Source organism: Zalophus californianus, chromosome 12 (genome assembly GCF_009762305.2).
Source record: "Zalophus californianus isolate mZalCal1 chromosome 12, mZalCal1.pri.v2, whole genome shotgun sequence".
NCBI classification, from domain to species: domain Eukaryota; kingdom Metazoa; phylum Chordata; class Mammalia; order Carnivora; family Otariidae; genus Zalophus; species Zalophus californianus.
The window spans coordinates 99730923-99752649 of NC_045606.1; the positions used below are offsets into that span (position 1 = coordinate 99730923).

At 52.3% G+C, this 21727-nt stretch overlaps 1 protein-coding gene and 1 non-coding gene across 10 annotated transcripts in view; both read left to right on the top strand.

Moving 5' to 3' along the window:
- The first annotated feature begins 2972 nt into the window (after positions 1–2972).
- Positions 2973–3044, top strand: TRNAC-GCA. Its single transcript has one exon. It is a non-coding gene; the product is annotated as a tRNA-Cys (tRNA).
- A 5409-nt stretch (positions 3045–8453) lies between these two features.
- KRBA1 (KRAB-A domain containing 1) overlaps positions 8454–21727 on the top strand; it is a 28076-nt gene continuing 14802 nt past the window's right edge. For 6 of the 9 annotated variants that reach the window (XM_027574553.2, XM_027574555.2, XM_027574556.2 and 3 more), the window contains exons 1-11: positions 8454–8580; positions 14796–14922; positions 15316–15435; positions 16117–16263; positions 16889–17044; positions 17925–18056; positions 18284–18466; positions 19454–19609; positions 20262–20480; positions 20947–21120; positions 21484–21657. In XM_027574553.2, the coding sequence (XP_027430354.1) occupies positions 8470–8580; positions 14796–14922; positions 15316–15435; positions 16117–16263; positions 16889–17044; positions 17925–18056; positions 18284–18466; positions 19454–19609; positions 20262–20480; positions 20947–21120; positions 21484–21657 (1699 nt within the window). In that variant the 5' untranslated portion in view covers positions 8454–8469. Of the gene's footprint in view, positions 8581–8802; positions 8927–14795; positions 14923–15315; positions 15436–16116; positions 16264–16888; positions 17045–17924; positions 18057–18283; positions 18467–19453; positions 19610–20261; positions 20481–20946; positions 21121–21483; positions 21658–21727 lie in introns of those variants that run through there. The other 3 variants (XM_027574559.2, XM_027574560.2, XM_027574561.2) reach the window with 3 other exon arrangements.

The window sequence follows — 21727 nt, forward strand, 5'->3', positions numbered from 1 at the left end:
CACAGCCTCAAATGTACAGTTTGCACTGTTCGTTGACATAAATATGCTCACACTAAACCCAGGATGGTCATAATTATTAAGGATTGTTTAAAATGCATATTTTCTAAATCATGTAATTCCTTCCTTTATTGTGTGTGTTATTTAAAAAAATAGGTTGTAGTTTGAGAATTATAATCCAAAGTATTAAGCACTGATATACATGACCTTTTAGTTGTGTAGATCTTGAACCACGGCATTTTGAAATTAAAAAAATTTTGATGCTTTGGTGAGATGAATAATTGAATAATAAAGTTGTCTTTATTGATATTTTATACTATTATAAAATTAATATTTTTTACATATGAAGAAAAATAACCTCCTCCAAGCCTGCATTCTGGATCCAGGTAAACTAATATTTAAGCACGAAGGCAAAGGAAGGACATTTCAGATGAACAAGATCTGAAAGCATTTATTAGAGCAGAATCTCACTAAATCCACAGCTGACGGAGAACAGAGATGAACCCTGGGGAGAAACAAGGACACGAAAAGCCCATGGATGATGGACCCTCCATTGGGACCTGCAGCCTCCTTTCGGAGCCAGCGCCTCATACTGGACATCCTCATTCAAGATCTAATAGGCCCCTCAAACCAAACATGGGAGGAACAGAATTATTACTTCTCGCCCCTAGCCAGCTCCCTGCTGCACCCCGTGTTGCCCACCTAAGTGGTATGATTCTCCTGGCGACTCGGGCCAAACCCCTGCCAGCCACTGCTGGGTCACTTCCTTCTTTGGCATCCGAAGCCGGCAGCAAGTCCTGTTGACTTGACTATGTGCATCTCAGCAGTTCTCATGGTCACGACCTGCGGTCCAGGCCCACCTGACCTGTCGTCATACTCTCTTGGCAGGTCTCCCCCTGCCTTTTCCCCCCTACTTCTGTTTCCACTGAGACGACCGTTTCAGACGGGGGTCAGATCATGTTTCCCGCTCCGTTCAGTACCTTTCCTCTCCCGAGAACAAAATCTAAGTCCATGCTGCAGCCTATGGGACCTGCAGGAGCTGGCCCTGGCTGCTTCCTCCCCTAACTCCTTCCCTTTTTGCCTCCAGCCACACTGGTCTTTGCTGTTCTTCCCAGGGCGCCCCTCCAGAACCTCCCGGTGCTCCTTCTCTTCGCTCAGGGCTCTGCCCACCATCAGTTCATCAGCAAGGCCTGGTGAGTTCTGTCTCTGGTGGTTCTGTCTAAATTGTACCCCATCACTTTTATCCCCTTGCTCTGTTTTTGTTTTCCTCACAGCCTGCATTACGGCCTGTATTATAGTAAGATAGATTTTTGTTAATTATCTGTCTTTCTCACTACTCATGGCTTAAAAAAATGACTCATAGCAAATTAAGAATAGAAGTACATTTCTATGAAGGAAATCTCCAGACAAGAAAGTCTGGCTGCATCTCTGGAGGAGAATGCCATATTTCTACGTTCTAACCTGGATACTTTCCTTTGTGGGGCCAAAGATACCTTCTTGTCTTCTGCTTCATTTGTGGACAGGAATAATTTTGCAACCCCCCCGCCCCGAGCCTGAGTTTGCTGAGACAAACTAGGCTTTTGAACTCATCCTGGGCTGCTCCAGAGAGAAGAGGTGCATGTCTGCCTTTACTTGCTTGAACAAGGTCTCCCCATATTGGGGAGGGGTAGAAACCTTTTTGGGTGTTAGTTTACTAAATGGGAAAATGGGAAGAGGGCTAACTGACAACTACGAGCACCCCAGTCGGTCCTAGGCAGGCATTGGGAGGAGAGGAGAGGGACCTCAGGACACTGTCTTTGGTGGAGTGAAGGCACCAGTGCCTGGTGAACATGCAGAAGTAACGGTGGACACGTGCCTTGGGTGTGGCTGCAAGTATGACAAGGGCCTGGTCACAGGTGTGTGGAGGTCTAGAGCAGTGCTTCTCAAAGTGTGGCCCCAGACCAGCAATATCAGCATTACCTGAGAACTCGTCATCACAAACCTTTGGCGTGGGGGCCCAGCCATCTTTGTTTTAACAAGCCCTCTAGATGATTCCGAGGCACCCTAAAATTAAGAACCACTGATCTAGAGCAGGATTCAGAAGATGAGCAGTTTGACCATGGTCTTTGGTTTTAATCCTGGCTAATCCTGGCTGATCCCAGCGGTCGCTGGAATCCAAACCCATTCCTTTTTTTTTTTTTAGGTGTTGCAGTACCCGAGTCTTCCTGCAGGTGGCGCAAAGGGAAGCTGAGATAGACCTGCGGCAGGTGTTTCTCAAAGTGGGTCGGTCTCCTGACTTTCCATAAGGAGCTTGTTCCTAACCCCAGATCGTATCTGCATGTTTGACAAGCTCCCGAGATGATTCCTAAGCACAAAAATCTGAGACTGGCCCAAGGGATGCAGTTCATGCACCACATCAAATCCTGGTGTCCCCCATTAGTTTTCCCCTTTGGTCTTTGAGCTGTGTGGCACATTCATGCTCTATGAAGCCTGCATTCTAGTCCCCTGATGGTCTGAGGGCTGTATAAATCTATTCAGATGGCTCCAATTATGTGGCCTTTACATGTTTTGACCGATGGAAGATAGGGGCAAGAGGAAGATAAGAGAGTCGCTGGTTCAGTAACAGGGTTCTAAACCCAAGGATCACGAAGAGTGGATTCAGGTTCTGATCCCTTTAGTAAAGGGCTTTGTGTGGTGGAAGACTAGTAATCTTGAATGTCTGTATTCAGATGCCCACTGTGAACGGCACAGACTAGTGACTCTGAAGGCCCTTCCAGCTTTAAATGTTGGTGTCAGTGCTCTTCCAGAAAAAGCAAGGAGGCAGCTACAGGGAGGGGAACCTGTTGCTTGTTTTGCATCAGAGAGAGAAAACTGTAGTGAGGTAGGCTTGGTAGCTTCCAGGAGGCCCGGCCAATGAATATTTGGTACAAAAATTTATAGGGGTGTTGGGTGTGGCTGCACAGGTAAAGGTATTACTTAGGTCCACACCTACATCTGGGGGTATAGCTCAGGGGTGGAGCATTTGACTGCAGATCAAGAGGTCCCTGGTTCAAATCCAGGTGCCCCCTACTCTCACTTTTGTTCACTAAAGATTCAGCTCCTTTCCCTAATACTGAGCCTTAGGATATTGAGACTTCCCAAATCCGGAAAAAAAAAAAAAAAGTCATGGGTAACTTAAAACCCTGTCACTGAGCACCACAGCCCCAGAGTGATAGGTTCCTCCAACTCTGACTTCATATTTCACTTACCACAGGTCTTGTTCTACATAGGCTTAGGCTTACTTTTTCTACACATTTTCATTGCTCCACATCAGTGGTATGCTGCTAAATATTTAACAACCAGCTCTTGGGGGAAGGGCATTACTGATTTTTAGTGTTTCCCAGTTCCATGGTATAAATAATCTCACCGTGGTCAACTTCAAGCTACAAACATAAGATCACCAAACATGGAATGGGGCAGATACACTAACAAGTGACTCTCCAGCGCGAGCCAGCTCTAGCACTCCACTGTCCCTAATCCATCTTCCCCAAAGAGGCATGGATGGGCTTTTTGGCCCCTACTCCATCCTAACAATGTTGTCTGACATCAGAGCAGTGACTGACATTCATCTGTTCATCCATGGAATCATCCATTCACTCAAGACATATTTGATTCCCACTTGATATCAGACATAGGAAAGACAGAGCTGAGCAAAAACTGTGGTGGGCAAAACAGTCAAATGAAGAAATGGTCATGTGACTGATAAGGACAGCTAGACAAAAGAGGGGGCTATTTTATTTTTTTATTTTTATTTTTTTTTAAAGATTTTATTTATTTGAGACAGAGAGAATGAGAGAGAGAGCACATGAGAGGGGGGAGGGTCAGAGGGAGAAGCAGACTCCCTGCCGAGCAGGGATCCTGATGCGGGACTTAATCCAGGGACTCCAGGATCCTGACCTGAGCCGAAGGCAGTTGCTTAACCAACTGAGCCACCCAGGCGCCTGAGAGGGCTATTTTAAAATAGAAGGATTTCTGTTACCAGAAATATGGTAGACTAGATCATCTAAAACTCCTTCTACCTCAAAACACCCAGAATTGAAACATAAAATATCATTTTATCAAATGATATCAAACAAATATCCAATCCCAGGTACAGCTGATCTCGCATGACAATAAAGGATTATCTTGGAGGTGGGGTGGGGGATGAACTAAAGTTCTGACCCCAAGAATGCCTGTGGTTATGGTGAGACAGCTGAGGTGTTGGGTTTTAACAGCCATGTGGATCCAGGAGATTAGGTCTAGACCTGAAATGCCCCTCCCGCATGTAAAGTCAGACTCCCAGAGAGCCACACCATTAGTAAAAGGGTGGGCTAATGAGACATCAGCACAAGCAGACAAGAGGTCTTTCTCTTGGGTGGGGGGGGTGGGGCATCTCCCCTGAAAATTCATAACCGCAGATCTATCTTCACACTTGTTAGAACTTTGAATTTACACAACTTGCATGGTTCAGAAATTCCCCAAGCTAAAAGTTGACATAAAAAGTGTGCCTAGGCTAATAATGATTATGGAGTACCCAGAAAAAGCAGACACAAACACTGAAGGGCACATCTGCAAGCCAGGCCACACAGAATTCCTATGGATGAAACCTGACTTAAAACGGGTTCACAATTCAAAATAATAAAATTAACAAGGAATCAGCCAACCATGGGTGAAAACCATCAGACAAAATAAAGAATGTCAGATAGGAGAAATATCATATAGATACTATGAAGTAAGTGTGGTCAAAATTATTAAAGACACAGGAAATTGAATGTATGAGAATATATGACGTTCAAAAAGAGGAAGCAACCTCATCTAAAATGAAAAATACAATAATTGAAATTAATAGTATAATAGCAGATTAGGCAGAAAGAGGAGAGATTTGTGAATGAAATAGAATATAAATCTTAAAAAACTACCAAGAATGAAGCACAAAGGTCTAAAAAAAAATGCAAAACAAAAAAGAGTGGCTAAGAGACGGGCAGAATAGAATAGAGTTCTGATAAATGTCAAATATGAATTCTACACGTATGAAATATAATGATATAATACCTGAGAAATTTCCAGACTTGTACAAAGACCTCAGATTAGGAATGAGTTCTAAAAAAGATAAATCCACAGCTAGGCACATGGCAGAGCCTTAATACCACAGACAAAGGGATGATCTTAAAAGCAGCCAAACAGAAAAGACAAGTCATGTACAAAGGAATAATAATTAGAATCACAGCAGACTTTTCAACAGAAGCAATGATGGGTGGAAGACAATGGAAAAAAGTATTCTGCATGATGGGCACCTGGGTGGCTCAGTTGGTTAAGCGACTGCCTTCGGCTCAGGTCATGATCCTGGAGTCCCAGGATCGAGTCCCGCATCAGGCTCCCTGCTGAGCAGGGAGTCTGCTTCTCCCTCTGACCCTCCCCCCTCTCATGCTCTCTCTCTCTCAAATAAATAAATCTAAAAAAAAAAAAAAGTATTCTGCATGAAAGACAGTAACATAAGTTAGAATTCTCTACTCAGTTCAACTATCATTCAGAAGTGACAGAAATATAACTGAAAGCATTTACTTCTAAGATATCCTTGCTGAAAGAACTTTTAAAACTTGTAATTCTGAAAGAAGAACACTGAACCCAGAAGGAAGGAGAAAGACAAGAGAAAAAATGGTGAACAAAAATACTAGTGAGCATACTTGTAAATCCAAACAGTACTGATTATACAAGACAAAAAAATGAGTTGGGGAGGGCTTAAAAATAAGATTTAACCAAAGAGAACAATTACACAGAAGACAAGGGCAATGATGTGATTGAACTAATACATTAAAGTTCTTCTTTTGTGTGGCAGAAGGGTAGAAATACTAATTATTGTTAGACCATATCAAATCAGATGTGTGTGTAAAAATTTAAAGAGTAACCCCTAAAAGTATAGAAAAGGAAGACTAATTAATTTTCAAATTAGTAGCAACAGGTGAATTAAGGTGAATTCCTCAAAGGTGAATAAAGAAAAAGTGACCAATTCAATAGAAGAATGGAAAGAAAGGCATAGAAAAAAAATCAAAATAAATAGAAAGCACAAAAAAGATGGGAGAAATGAATAAAAATATGTTACTAATCACAATAAATGCAAATGGACTATTTGCCAATTGAGATAGAGATTGTCATACTGGATTCAACAACAAACTCTGCTATATGCTCTTATAAAACACACTCCTGAAACATAAATATTCAGAAGGCTTGAAAGTGAAAGGATGGGAAAAGATATACCAAATGAATACTAACCAAAATAAAGTTAGTTTCACTATATCAATATCAGATAAAATGAATTACAGATTAAAAGTATTATTAGGGCAAAGAGTGTTACTTCATAGTAATAAAATGAACTTTCCCTGAAAAATACAGTTCTATACTTGTATACACAGTGTCAAGATATACAAAGCAAAAATTGTCAGAAATACAGGGAGAAGTTGACAAATGCACATTAATCAATTTTAATACATCTTTCTTAGTAACTGATACATCAAAAGGCAAAAAATGGTAAGATGGAGAGGACACAACACAATCAATAATCTTGATTTAATAGACCTAACTAGATCCCTACAACCAACGTTAGAATATATATGCTCTTTCAAAGAAAACATGGAAAAGTTTCAAATATTTATTACATACTTGATTATAAAGCAAGTCTCAGAAAATCCTTAACAAAAAGCAACATCGTATACTATATTCTCTTGTACAAGGTAAAACTCAATAACAAAAAGATAACTTTAAAAAAGGACCCATACGTTTTGAAGCTAAAAAGTACTTTTAAATAACCTCATGGATAGAAAAAGAAATAATGAAAACTAGAAAATATTTTTAAATTGAGCCATTTTCACATGGAGGAGTGGACAGCACCATTTATCTTTAAGAGAAAGCTAGCCGATTTGCTTGGGAAAACTATAGCTGGCTAATTCACCAAAAGCCAATTCACAGAATGGCCAGGTAGCCAAAAGCCAAATGTGATGAAAATTAAACCACTGGATATCGATTTGCTGCAAACCCATTTGAATTATTGAGCATTTAAAAAAAAAATCTGTTCCATCCGCCCTCCTGCCTTTGTCCCTGTCCAGAACTGCCAAATAAACACTTTAAATGGAATTTAAGACAGTTCTCCACAATCATCTTGCACTGCAGATACAGAGGCGGGGGGGGGGGGGGATGCAGGAATGGGGTCGGAGGTACAAATAAAACTTTGGGCGTGGAGGGGTAGGAAGGTTTCCCAATCACTGGGAGAACTGGCCATTCAGCAAATTGAGTTTTGGCAAACTGGTCATTCAGCAAATTGGCTGTTGGTGAATTAATCTTAGCCACGGCTGACCCAGAGTCTGGTGTGGGGGCAGGTACACGCTGGCTAGTGGGAGGAAGTCTACCTCAGCAAGAACGTGGGTCACAGCACAGGCAAGGGTTTTACCACAAGGCTCTATGGCCTTTAGGGGTCCCGAGATCGGGTGCTGAGCTTGAAGCTTTCCTTTTCCATGCTCTGAAACGCTTGTGGTATCTTCAAATGCTCCTACAACCGGCTACACAGACACACCCTGGTCCGGTGTCAGCGATTCTTTAGGTCTGAAGGAGGGGGCTCGGCCCGGGTATGAAGCTGGGCAGTGACTGAGAGTGGTCTCCCCCCGCGCCTTTCCTTGGAGGCCGAGCCAAGGATGTCAACACTGTACCCCAGAGTTCTGGGAGGTGACCAGCAGCAAGGCCAGCGGAGACCCATGGCAGGCCAGAGCTGCTGCAGGGACCAACATTGGGACTGCTGCGCGAGAAATTCTCTTTCCCCAAATATTCCAGAGGAAGAGGACCTACCGGGGAGGGAAGCGGGGGAAGCGGGCTCCCCTGGCGGCGGGCCTCTCCGCTTCGCTGGACCCCTGCTTCTGTCTCGCAGAGCCGGTTTGGCTCCACACGCCCACCTTCCCTGAGCTGTTCTAACGGGGGGTGGTCCTCCAGAGCGGGAATAAGGCTCCTAGTCCTCAGCCGGGGCCCTCCCCCCACCCCCAGCCCGCCGGGTCCAGACCAGGACAATGGTGGGGCCCACGCTTCGTTCACTCATCACACATTTATTTGAGGGCGTTCTACGTTCCAGGCGCTTCTGGGGTCACCTAAATCAACCAAATAGGCCAGCAATTGGTCACACACGAGATGTCATGACCCGGCTCGATGCTCTGCTGAGCGAGGGGACGGGGTGGCAGATCTGAGGATGCGCGGGGGTCTGGCAGCCACTCAGACCCACCCCCGACCGCGGCCCGCGCAGTCTGGCCTGCAGCCCCCTCCCCACCCCAGCGGCCGCTCCCCCCCCGCCACACACACACACCTCCCCGCGGCCTCGGAAACGGTCGGTTTACGGGATGTGACCTCTGGGAGAGGCGGGTCCCGTTTCATCCGAGCGTCTCCACCTGGCACAGAGGACGCACTCAGTAAATGTTGGACGCAAGAACAGATGATGGATGGATGATGACGGATGGACGCGTACCTCGGAACAACACATCCGCAAGCTGGCCACCAGGCAGGACCCGGCGCAGAAGCCCTCCCGGCAGCTTCCTGAGGTCTTCAGCGAAGCAGGTGGGGAGGGGGCTTCAAGGAGGCGGCCCGCGGCACCGCCCCCCGGCCCGCGCCGCGGCGCCCTCTGGGACGTGTAGTTCGCGCCTGCGCCCAGCGGGCCGCCGAGGCTGGGGGTCTCCGGGCGGAAGCCCGACCACCCCTCTTGGAGTGGGGGGAGCCGGGAGGCCGGGGCGTGCTCGGCCTCCCCTTTTCCCCACTGCCCGCGACCCCAGCCCCGCTTTCTCCCGCGCCGACCTCAGTCGCCGCTCTCGCCGAGGGTCGCGGCACAGTCTGCGGCCGGGTTACGGGCGCCGCGGGCCGCGCCGGAAGCTGAGAGCGGACGCTGAGTCCCGGGATGGCGCGACAGGTGAGGCGAACCGGGAGGACAGACGGACCGACGGACGCCTCGGCCGGTCAGCTAGGCGCGGCGTGGTGCGGTCTCGTGGTAGAGGGACAAAGACGCGGGGGTCCGCCAACTTTGGTATCGGGCTGTGCTCGGCCGGGCGGGGCTGGTGCGCGGGATTTCGCGCGGAGAAGTCGAGGTCCTTGGACGACCCCGGACCCCCTCCCCAAGCTTCGTTCCCCAGTACCCTGTACGTGGAGCCTGTCTCCACCTTCGGATACTCGTTCCTTTGGGTTACACATCGCCCTCCCTCGGCGTGGCTTCTTTTAATTTTTAGTTATCCTGGGAGTCGTGGGCGTGAATGAAGGCCTCGGGGGAATGAGTAAATCTGATGCTTTTATTCTTGGTAGGATCCTGAATCCTTGGGGGAGGGGGCATGAAAGAAGGCCCCAGGTTTTATCTACCTGGTAAGGTGTGTAGATTCTAGAGGTGGAGAAGAGCCCCCATCTGTCGTAGCCTGGGCAATGCGGGCGGGTAGTGTGCGGGGCTGGGAAGATGCCAGAAAAATATGATGATACCAATGGGGAATTGTTGCGGTTCCTCAGGGTGGGTGCAGGGAGCCAGTTCTGTAATTTTCGTGGCCGTGAACTTGGGCCAACCTCAGTCAATTGTAGACTCCGTGGTTTGAAGGTGGGTGGGTATTGGGATATGGGCCTGGGCATTTTGTGGCCGGATCTAGCCAACCAGAACCAGAACCTCCAGTCCTTCATGGCCCGCAAGCTCTTGGGAGAAGCCAGGAAAAGTGGATGTTGTGGGAGCAGGGGCAGCCTTCGTTGCGGCTCTGGCTGCGCAGTGAAGCAGCCCAAGGACACCCTTGCTCGGGGTATGCCCGCTGGTCCTGTGCTAGGCTCTCCGCAGGCTACAGTTTCCTCTTCTACAAAATGAGGGGTTTGGACCACCAGTCTTTCAGGTCTGATGTTCCAAGAAGGATGCATCCTCACACTGTGTAGCTTCACAGAGAAGGTGGCTAGGAGTGGCTTTGGGGGGGGGGGGCAGTAGATAACAGTCAGATGGATATTTACAGGGAACGCCTCTTGTCCTGTCCATTGTGACTCCCAAAAGCCCAGGGATGTGTGAGCACAGCCCATAAGTGAGGGGCAGCAGCGTGCAGGGTTCAAACTGGGAACCCAAGGCTGAGGCATGCTGGGAGAATGGGTCTAGGCTGGAAAGGCCTGCGGAAAGATGGATGGGTCCCGTGGGCACAGAAGCTGTGGTTTTCATGCTGGGCTAATGACAGGGTAGAAAGGGTGTTCTAGGAGGACCGGCATGGCTGCAGCGAGCTAGGAGGTTGCACAGTTACATTAGTCCTGGGTCAATCCAGAAAGCTTTTCTCCAGTTGGTTGAGGGAGTGAGGCCTGAGAGCCACAGAGGAGGTGAAGCAGGGCCGGAGGAGACAGCCAGTCCAGATGCAAGCCAGCAGTGTGTTTCCCTCCCCTGAGGCAAGCATTGGTGCCTCACGTGTTTGCACACTCATGCTTGCTCACACACGCACTCCTCACTTTTCCTCCGCTTTTTCTGGGCAGAGGGAGGCCATTGATTGAACCCTCTGTACTGGCCACAGCCAGGTCCCATTTCCATTTTATAAGAACTTTGTCTTGAAGAATGTGTCTTGAGGCTGAGATGGTGAAAGACCTGGAAACCATCTCTTCCAGATGTCTAAAAGAGTTGGGTATATTTAGCGAGGAGATAAAGAGGCACTGGAAGTCAGGAGTAATGTGTGAGGAAGAGCCCATTCTGTGTAGCTGGGGCTTCCGGCTCTGACCTGCAGGCGGACCAAATAGGTGCGGGGGCTCTAACACTAATCACAGCGCTTACGACATCCCAGCCTTTGTTCCAGGCACTTTTCCTATATTAATTCATTTACTCTTCACAACATCCCCATGCTGCAGGTCGTTATGATCCTGATTTTATAAATGAGTTCACCAAGGCCCATGTGGGTTAAGTAGTTTGGCAAGGTCGCATAGCTAATATGAAGCAAAGCAGGGATTGGAATTCTGGCAGCCTGGCTCCTGGCTCTTGACCAGCTCTGACTTCCATGCGGTACCTACCTTATCTGTGTGCCCAGGACTGCTGCTGCTTCCTTTTTTTTTTTTTTAAGATTTTATTTATTTGAGAGAGAGAGAGAGAACGCATGAGCAGGCGGGGAGGGGCACAGGGAGAGAGAGAAGCAGGCTCCCCACTGAGCAAGGAGCCCTGATGCGAGACTCCATCCCAGGACCCTGGGATCATGACCTGAGCCGAAGGCCGACAGTTAACTGACGAGCCACCCAGGCACCCCTGTGTCCAGGACTTCTTAAATGCCAGATTGGGCCAGGGATAGGACCAGCTGCCGGGAATGTGGTGAGCCACCCATTACTGAAGGCATTCAAGGAGAAATTGAAGAGACATCCCATTTTGGGTGGAAATTGGCATTAAATGATCCTTGCTCCTTAAAGGTCTAGGCAATTGTCTGATTTCTGGTTCACAAATGCACAACGTTTGAGAGCTGGCTCCTGGGAAGAAAGAGGGCCGAATCTGTTTTCAGGGGTCCGTTCCCCAGCATACTTTTCACTTCCAGCAGGGTTGGGCAGGACTCCAGCCTATGACTGGGCTGCAGTGCTCCCCTGCCCTGTGGCTCTAAACTGAGAATGTGTCAGAATCACGGGAGGCTTGAAAACGTAGATTTCTGGGCTTACTCCTGATTTAGTAAATCAAGGATGAGGCAGGGAAATCAGCCCTAATTAAAAGGAACCAGAAGTAAATCGTTTGAACCTAAAAGCGCTTTTGTTTTTTCAGTCATTATAATGGTTGGAAAAAGCTTTTTTTTTTTTTAAAGGTTTTATTTATTTATATGACAGAAAGTGAAACAGCGAGAGAGGGAACACAAGCAGGGGGAGTGGGAGAGGGAGAAGCAGGCTTCCCGCCGAGCAGGGAGCCCGATGTCGGGCTCGATCCCAGGACCCCGGGATCATGACCTGAGCCAAAGGCAGATGCTTAACGACTGAGCCCCCCGGGTGCCCCTGGAAAAAGCTTCTGATGGGAGAAGCTGAGGAGAGAGTATTTTTCACTCAATTTGTTAAACAGAGAACTTGTCTGCTGACATCTCGGGATAAACTAGCCCCCCCCAGTGTCACGTGACTCTGCTGGGTCCTCCCACGTTCCACGTCCCAGCCAGAGCAATGCCATTTGGACTCTGCCATTCAGCAGTGTCTACAGGAACATTTCTTTGAACTCAAGATCTTGAGTTCAAACTTGACTGGGAAATAATAATCTTGAAAATGAGATGTTTGTCTGATGGTTGTTTTTTTAAGGTTTGCCGAGGTCATTGGTTATTACAGTCACAATTAAGCACAGCAGAAAAAGCACCGAAATCTCAGCTCAGAGGGCCCCATTCCTAGACTTGGCGCTGTGGTGGTCTACCAGCTCCACTCGCTGCTTCCCCACTTGGCACCGTGTGAACCCTCACCCCACACGTGGGGTAACAGTGTCTGACCAGCTGCCTGCAGAGATCCGTTTTGTTAATCGATGAGAGCTCTGAAATGCTCCGAAACAAAGGATCCCACTTCTGATGCCTGGGTCCCTTGAGAATAGAGCCTGCATGGGACACAGCTCACTTGGCATCCAGCAGAGTGCCCATAACATGCGAGTGTTCAGGTGAGCCGGGCCGGGCTAGGCTGAGTGTCTTGCGTACCTGGTGCACGCGCAGGGTAGCTTGTGTCGGGGAAACCTGGCCTGCAGAGGAGCGGCCACATGCCCTGATCTCCGGCAGTGGCCGTCAGGTGGGAGATGCTCAGGCTGGCTGTGGTTCACATGACCTGCGTCCCATGGAGAGGGCACGGGGAGAGGGTCAGCAGCTAGACCCTACTGTTGGCTGTGTTGTATCTGTCCAGAATCCAGCAAGAAATGGGGATGGCTCTTTGAGAGATGTTTTTGAGGGTGTCTGAGCGTGTTCCTGAAAGGGAGACACTGTACTTGGGCTAGAGGGGTGGGGAGGACTTCCAGAAGGTCTGCTGGCTGGCCGGGAGAGCTTGAGAACCACTGGACCAAAGGCAGTAGGCCGCGGAGAGGCTGCCTCCAGCCGGCTGTGTGGACGGGGTCTTGACCAGTTCAGCAGCGCAGTGGAGGGCAGTCGTGACCATACGGTTCCAGCTGTCAGGGGGACGGGCAGAGTGGGGGGCAGATGCTGGTGGTGACAACGCTGAGAGTTGGTAGCAGCAATAGTTTTTAAAGTCACTGACTTGAGTTGATGAAACAAGGCAGTAGATTAACTTCTTTATTAGGAGTGTTTACATTTTATTCAGTCATTTTTCTTACAAATCTTTGCTGTAATTTTAAATACATGCCTATCAGATGCTGGTAATCTTCTGGGGTCTGATGGCCATTTTAAAGCCCACTTAGTGAGGATTTTTAAAGAAGTTAGGACCGAATGTTTCTTGTATCTTGCAAAGCAGGGGATGCTGTCCAAGGGTGATTCCACGTCTCTTCCAGGCCCTTCCCTGCAGAGTAGGCCACAGCATACCAGGCTGCAAGCCCACAGGGATGCAGAGTGGAGAGGTCCAGGAGAGGGCTGGGATGGGGGGAGGGGAAGGGGGCAAGGAAGCCTGACTGGTGGCCTGGAAGGGCTCCTGCAGAGCATAGTATCCATGTGCTGCACGGGCTTGGTGGTAAATGCCATGGGTCACAGCCACGGGGATCACGGTGGCTGGCCGGGGCCTGAAGGTCAAGTGAGACTGGGAAAGTGAGGGCAGGCTCAGCCCAGCACGGGCCTGGAGTCTGGCAGAGCAGCTGGGCCGTAGGATTTGGGGTCTGAGGATCAAGGGCCACCGGTGAGCATGGGTGCGTCGACGGCTGTTCTTCATTCCTGGTCGCACGGTCGTCTGCCCTGGTGTGGGAGCCTTGGCCTCCTCGAGACGTCCCGGGCTGTTTGAGATGCTCTCTCTCTCGCTCTCTGTCTTGGGGTGTGGCTGGGAGGAGCCCCGTAAGCATTCTGCCTGCTTGATTCCTGACTGTTGGGTCATCCCCACTAAAAGGTACGGAGTGTTTTGTTCTTTGTCGTACTTACTATTTGTTTTATCTATGATCTTGTTTTAATGCCGTAGCGATAGGACCTCAGGTCCTTGCACAGTCGAGGCGAAGTTTGCTTATTAACTCCAGTGACTCTCCCGTGGTGAATTTAGAGCTGGCTGGGCTTCCCAGCCTGGAGTCGGCCTTTTCTTAGGCCCAGGCTGACGGCCACGGACTGTGAGGACTTCTGGGGGCGGGGTGCCTGTAACGAAGTACCACAAACTGGCAGCTTCACCGGCAAGTGGATCCTCTCACTGTGCCAGAGGCGAGGGAACCCCAGCCAGGGCCGTGGGGGGCTATGCCCCCCGAAGGCTCTAGGGAAGGGGCAGAGGGTGCTCTACTCCTCCTCTCCTCCAGCCTCCGGTGGTCCCACATTTCCTTGGCTTGTGGCTGTGTCACTTCATTCTCTGTCTCCATTGTCACCACGCCTTCTCCTCCCCGTGTGACTGTGTGTCTTCTCTTATGAGGACACTGGTCATACTGGGTTAGGGGCCCACCCTACTCCAGTCTGACCTCACCCTAACTACATCTGCAAGGACCCTATTTCCAAATAGGGCCACGTTCACGGGGGACAAGGGTAGGGACTTCAGCATACCTTTTGGTGGACACAGTCCGAACCCCATCTCTGTCTCGTGAGCAGATTCCCGTGAAGCACTCCTTCACCTGCTCCCACGTGTCAGGCCTCCGCCACACTCTCACTGCTCCCCACTCCCTGGTGTACCCCTGGAGACACGGTGAGGCTGGCGGCACTGGGAGGGAGCCACCAACTCCCTGGAGATTGTGCCCACAGGTGTCCGTGGCCTTCCAGGACCTGGCCGTGAGGTTCTCCGAGGAGGAGTGGCAGCTGCTGGGGGAAGGGCAGAGGGCACTGTACCGCGACGTGATGCGGGAGAACTACGAGACGCTGCGCTCCCTGGGTAAGGAGCCCGCCCCAGCCCCGAGGAAAAGTGAAGGGAGGTGACTCAGGCAGGTCCTGAGTCACCTTGAGCCCGCCAGGCCTGAGTCTTAACTATAGAATGAATACAGTTTGAGGTGGTGTTCCGAGAGCCTCAGGCTGAGCTGAGGGCCTCACAGATCTTTTATGCCATTGTTTCCATAGTCTGCACCAGGGTTGTGGGTAAGATTCGGTCAGGGCACCCCAGAACGGGCCAAACACCGAGCAGCCTGGTCTCTGAGCCTCCGGTGGCCCCGCAGTTCTTGGGGTTTGGGTGATCATGTGAACACACACGTAAACAGGTGTATGCGTGATTGTGGTAGGTGGAGGCCAGCTTCCATTCCCAGGGGCTGTCCCTCCCTCTTTTCTTTCCCAGGGACAGATGAGCTGCTCCCCCTCTCTGCCTTCCTGTCTCCTACGGAGCCTGGAGGAGCCACGGAAGGCAGGAGCTACGCTGGTGAGGGGCAGGAGCCTCCTAGGGGAGGAGGCCCCCTGGGTGAGTAGTTCTGATAGTTGAGGGTCAGGCCCCGTTGGGTGTCCTGGGCCCAGCTGGACTCACTCTAAGTCCCTTCCGCCATGCAGTCCTCAGCCCCTGGCTTTACTCCTCAGGGAACACTGTGCCCTCAGCCCTTGCCACACTCTATAGCCAAATCTCTCTGGGACCTTTCACCCTTTGCCGCCCTGGGCTGTGAGCCTGGCACACTGTTGCCCGTTGTATGCAATGCTAGGAAGAAACCTGGGGTCACCCGTGGAGAGCACCCCGTATTCAGGCCTCCTTCCTGCCACTGATGTGCAGAGCCAGCCTGCAGCTTCCGAGGGTGCTGCCACATGGCTGACCTCAGATGCTAGATATGGCCCACGGGCCCAGCCTGGGTGGGGCCGCAAGGGCAGGGGTGCCAGGAAGGGCAGAGGGCCTGGCCGGTGGGAGGGGTGGGGAGGCCGCGCTCCGTGGCATTCCCCTGGAGAAGTACCAGGTAATGAGGGACACTACCTAGAGTCCCCAGCCCCTAGTCCCAGCTGTGCCTGGGGCAGATCCTTTTTACTTCCCGGAGGTCAGTCTCCTCTGGGCTGCTACCCGCGTGGTAGGAGGATGACATGAAACTCTGGGTAGTAGTCACATGCAGAAGCGTGAGTGCTGAGCTGAGGGTGTGGGGGTTCACTGCGGCCTCTTCGGCAGGAGGCACGCCCCCGCACAGCCTGCACCTCACTGCCCTGGTGCAGCTGGTCAAGGAGATTCCGGAGTTCCTGTTCGGGGAGGTCAGCCCGGAGAGTGAGAGTGGGAGCGGGGCAGTCAGCCCGGACGGGGAGCAGGGGAGCCCCGAGGGTAAGTCGGACAATATCAAGTTAAAGCTGGGTGCTGTGGGCCTGCCAAGCCCCTGCTAGACCCTAGGTGGAGCAGTCTGGGTCATCCCTGGTAGCATGTCTGCCCCCAAGAAGGCATGGGTAGGGCGTGAGACAGGGCTCCTGGCCTTTCTCATGCTGGTTTCTACCTGTCGCATCATGCCCTGTGTGGCGGGTGAGGCCAGGTCCTGTTCTGGAGATGAGAAGGAAGCCGTGCCCAGTCTGCACGGCCAGTGGGGCCCAGTCCCCCAGCCTGTGCTCTGCCCATATCCTCGGACTCTTGGTCCTGCCGCCTGCTCTGCTCACTGGGTGCTTTCAGGTCAGACCGTACTTCCTCGAGAAGTCTGTCCCCACGAGCCCTGGCCTTTGAGCCTGCTCAGTGGCAAATGACCCAGAAAGTGGGGGTGGGGAGGATCTTATCAGACCAATGCTGGGGCTATGAATCTATGTTTCAGAGCCCGGGAATGACAATGCAGAGGATACTGACATCCAGGTCATTGTCAATGGCACAGGGCAAGGAAGGGCCCGGATGGGACAATGGTGGGGGCGTTTTACCCACTGCTGGGCTTAAGTCTCGTTTTGAGTGTCCTCTCCCTCCTCCCCAATAGCAGCTGTGACTGTGGAGACTTGCCCTCTCCAAGGCCTGCTCGGCTGCCTTCCAGACACGCCTACTGGCTGGCCCCACCTGGCCACCACATCTAGCAGTGGCTCATCGTCCAGCAACCTGCCTGGAGCCGGGGGCCAGGGGAGCCCCGTCCCCATCAGTGAGTGCGACCCAGCAGGGGCAGGGCTCTGACTCTGGAGGCAGGGGGACTGGACTCTGTGCCCTCTTCATGATCTCTAGGACTCAGTTTCTCTTATTGCTAAAGTGGGCTCGCTCCCCAGAGAGCAGGACAGGGGCCTCTGTCCGTAGAGCAGAGAGGAAGTGTGATACTCGGTCCCTGAGCAGCTCTCTCCTAGCCCTGCTTGCAGAGTCCTGTGTGGTCATGCACAGGGAGCGGAAGGCAGTTTCCAACATGCCGGCCTGTTGGCAAGGGACACCCCTGTGTGCGCCTGACCTGAGTCTCAGACCTTCTCACCAAGGCAGCCCTAAGAGCAGAGGAGGGCAGCTAGAATTTCTCTGGGGTCTCGTTGTATTTCTAAAAATTCTTGCAAATTTTGCATTTGTTGGAATATCTTTCATTTAAAATATTTTAAATGAATACGGACTAAAATTGGCTCTCCTGAAAAACAGACCCCATTTTAGGTGTCACTTGGCAGATTTGCTCTGGGGGTCCACATGCTCAGATTTGAGAAGCACGAGTACAAGGTTGGGCCCTGCTTGTCAAGGCTGCCGGACTCTCTTACTGAGCCAAAGTCAGAGGCTGGAGTTGGGGGGTTCCGTGTTACTCAGAGCAAGCAGTCTTGGTGTTTACAATGACACCAGAAGGAAACAGGGAAAGGAGCCCTGCCTTTGCCAGGATGGGTTCCTAGGACCAGCCTGCAGGAGTTGACTCTGCCACAAATCCAAGTTTCCAGGACTTGGCTGCCCCCCAGGGATGTGTGGGGGGCTGAGAGGCCTGTCCTCTATGGGGACCAATCTGGGGCAGTTCCTCAGGGCCAGGAGCCAGGGCTAGAAAGACCTTTCTGTCTCTCCTGTAACAGAAACTCCTGACAAACCAAGACCTACAGAGAAGGAAGGCCTGGAAGCCCCAGGTGGGGAGCCCAGCCCTCCTCCCTATAGCCCCAGCAGGAAGAAGGGCCACGGAAGACAGGGGAGAGCGACGCTGGGGGCAGGTGAGAGGCTGGCTCTGCTGAGAGCGGGCTGTGCCCTGGAGCTGAGCGGGGGAGGGAAATGGAGGCATGCTCGGTTCACACAAGCCTGTCAGGTGGCTCTCTCATCTCGGCCCCCTGACGGCCCTACATGGCAGGTGTCCCTGTTCACACAGGTGGGAATTTCAGACCTTCTGAGAGTCCCATAGCCACCATCATCAGGGCGGCCCTGACCTTGGCTGGTCTTGCAGGTGCTGTAGGAATCTCTCCTGGGAGCAGCCCCTTGCAAGGCCTTATCAACTGCCTGAAGGAAATCCTTGTGCCTGGACCCCAGCACCCTGAGGTGTCCCGAGGCTTGCTGCCTCCTGTCCCCAGCCAGGGCACCTCCCAGCTAACCGGAGCGGAGCTGAGGCCTGAGAGCCCACCCTGGGGAGGTGAGTCCCCTGGGGACCTGTCTCCTCAGGGCAAGGTTTCTGAAGCCCCAGAAAAGCTCAAACTGCCTTTCTGTGGCCGTGTCTCTGCAAATACAGTCTCTTTCCAAAGGAGCATTCCCAATACGGCTGCCCTACTGTCATCGGTGGCCTGTTGCTGGAGCCGGGTGGCTTTTTTAGGAGAATGACATTTGGTCAGCTGGTAGAAGGAAACTCAAAAACAGACTTGGCCCTGGATCCTTTTGTGTTTTTAACTCGTCCTAATATGGGACCTTGAGGAGGAGCTGCCGAGTTATCACTCTAAGTGGGCACTTAGAGTAGGTGGGCGGGGGGGCGTGCTAGGGGCAGGAGCTGTGAAGACTCTGAGAGGTTCCTGAAGCCTTTGAGCCTTGGTTTCCCCATCTGTGAAAGGGGATCATCGTTCCCACCTTTGGGTACAGTGAGTCTCAGATACAGTAACGTACTTGTGTGTGTGTGTTTGTGAAAAGCTTGGTCCTTAGAGAGAAGCTTTGCTTGGGGCCCAGGGAGCCACGGGCAGGTAGGGGCCTGTCTGCTCGCTTCTTTCCCCCTGTACGTGCCCCACCTTGATGCTGCACCTTCTCCTCTCCCTCCTTCCAGCCGTCTGCTTCAGGGAGGTGTGAAGACAGGCCTTTTTTTTTTTTTTTTTTAATTTATTTTAGAGAGGTGGGGGTGGGGGGGAGAGATAGAGGTGGTGGGGAAGGGGCAGAGGGAGGAGGAGAGAGAGTCCTAAGCAGACTCTGTGCTGCGCACGGAACCCAACATGGAGCTCCATCCCATAACAACTGCGCCACCCAGGCGCCCGAGACAGGCATTTTTAAACTAAGCACAAGGAGACAGTGGCCTGTGCGGGTCTAAATGAACTGCAAGAAGACCCACATTTCCAGATTTCTGGCCCTTACCTGGACTGTCAACTTTTTGTTGTTTGTCATGACTGGGCTCAGGGTGAAAATGCGTTCCTTTTTTGTATAGTGAAGACAGAGGCAGCTTCCGGGGCTTGTCCCCTCCAGGGTCTGCTGAACTGTCTGAAGGAGATCCCGGAGGCCCGGCACAGGCGTCCTCGCCCCTCAGGAGTAGGGGACCCACCGCTACAGGAGGACCCAGGGACCTGCCAAAGGAATTCTGGAGGTAAAAGCCACTGACTGGGCAGGGAGGGCCCCAGGACAATATCCATTTCCTTTTCCAGCTCCAGGCAGGCCTCCACATCAGGCCCTTAGGCCCTCGCCTCTGCGTGTAGGTCGGAGTTGCCACATGCTAGGGACCATCCCTGTAAATGGAGTTAGGCCTGTAGGAGGTGCTTCATCAGTCCATGATCACTATCCAGGTTGGCTGTTAGAGTAGGGCTGAAAGTTCCAGAAGGGAGGAATGGAGCATAGGGACGGGGAGGCCCGAGAACAGAAGATGGCCCGTGGACACCTGGGGCATATTTTGAATTGGGTGCTCGCGTCATATTCATGTGGGCTTGGGTAGTGTTTCCACACACTGTAGCTCACCAATACTCGGTAGCTTCTCAGACTGCTGAGGAAGTCGAATTGACACAGACTTGCTGGCCTTGGAGGAAAGACCTTGATTTGGTGCCCCCCGAGGAGCCTGATGTGGCGTCCCTCAGTAGAAACCTCTAGAGGTGCCCCAGAGGACCTGGGGCAAGATGGGAGTGTGAGCTGCTCCATGTACTAGTGTTTGAGCAGTGACCACCTTGGAGCCAGAGACTGCTGTGGAGGCCGGGGGCCTTGGGAGCCCTGTCCTGACCCTATAATGGCCTCATGGGGGCTTCCCACAGGGCCCAGACCCCTGCAGACCCCTCCTCCCGGGCCTGGTCCAGGAGCTGGCAGCGTGCTCTCTGTGGTGAAGATGGAGGACGGCTGGGCCCAGAGCCTCCCCGTGCCTGCGTCCTGTCAGCTCAGCAAGTGGACCCACAGCCCCTCTGCCGCCAGCAGCCAGCGGGGCGACGGAGAGACCAGAGGGGCCCGAGTGCCTAGCTGGGGTCCCATAGCTCAAGGTGAGGCCTGGGGGCATCTCTCAAGTCCTCCAGTGGGATTCTCAGCCTCACCAACAAGGTTCTGCCAGCCCACAGGGGAGGGAGCAGGTCCAGCCCACAGGGGGAGGCCCTGGCTGTCCTCAGGCAGTGACTCCCCTCTCTTCACCTACATCCTCCTTAATCCAAGGGCCTGGGAGCTTTCCATCGCAAGGACTTTAGTTTACAGAGATTTCCTGCCTGTCAGGAAGCTGGTCCCTACATACATGTGGGTCTCTCCGCCCTACCCCTGGGCTGGGGTACAGATTTGTCATTGCCCTGTAGGAACAGAGAGTGAATCAAAGTCCCCCACAGGGTGTCCTGCCTGGCAGGCCTCCACGCCTGGCGCAGGACTTGCTGCCCCTGCAGAAGGCAGGTTGGGGCAGCCAGCCTAGGGCCGGGCCAGGGGAACGTGCCTGAGATGGTGATAGGGCCATCTCCCCTGTCCCAGCCGGCAGTGCCTCGAGCTCACCCCTGGAAGCCCTGGAGGCCTGTCTGAAGGGCATTCCCCTGAGTGGGTCGTTACCTCCCCAGCCGCCGGCCACCTCTGGATTCCAGAGCCCTCAGCCAGGAGACCCCGGGTCTCAGAGGCCCGAGCTGCAGCCCTGCAGATCACACACTGAAGGTAGACGGGGCCCTGGGCTCAGGGGTGCTGAGCCCATTGTTAGGTGCCCCGCTCCTCATCCTGGGCCTCTGGAGGTGCAGGCCCTTCTGTAGCCCCTTTATTGATAAGAGTTCCCGAATGTGGTGGAAGCCCGACTCTTCCTGCCCACTGCCCCCTCTGAGGGCTCCTACTTTCTAGCCCCATGAGACCAACAGTTGGGTTCACGTGGGTTTTTTAACCAGTGCTTGAACCCCTAACTTAAGGAGAGACCCTTGTGGGAGATCCTTTAGGGTAGGTATCCTGGTTGCCCACCCCCAGCCCAGGGCCCAGGGGACCTCTTGTCCAGTGGCTTTCTCATGATGTCAGCTGTGCTGTTTCCTACAGAGGTGACTGTGGGGCCTCTTCTGGCTCTGAGTCTGCAGGGCTATGTGAGAGGCAGCCCTGCCCTCCCCTCAGGTCCCCACAGCACCCCTCCCAGCTTCTCCTCATCCAGCAGCACCGATGGGGACCTGGATTTCCAGAGCCCTGGGGGCAGCCAGGGGCGTCCGCCTGGAAAAGGTGAGCTGGCAGGCCTGAGCCTGGGGGTCAGTCCTGGGGAAGGATGAGAGGCCCCCTGCCTACCGTCGTG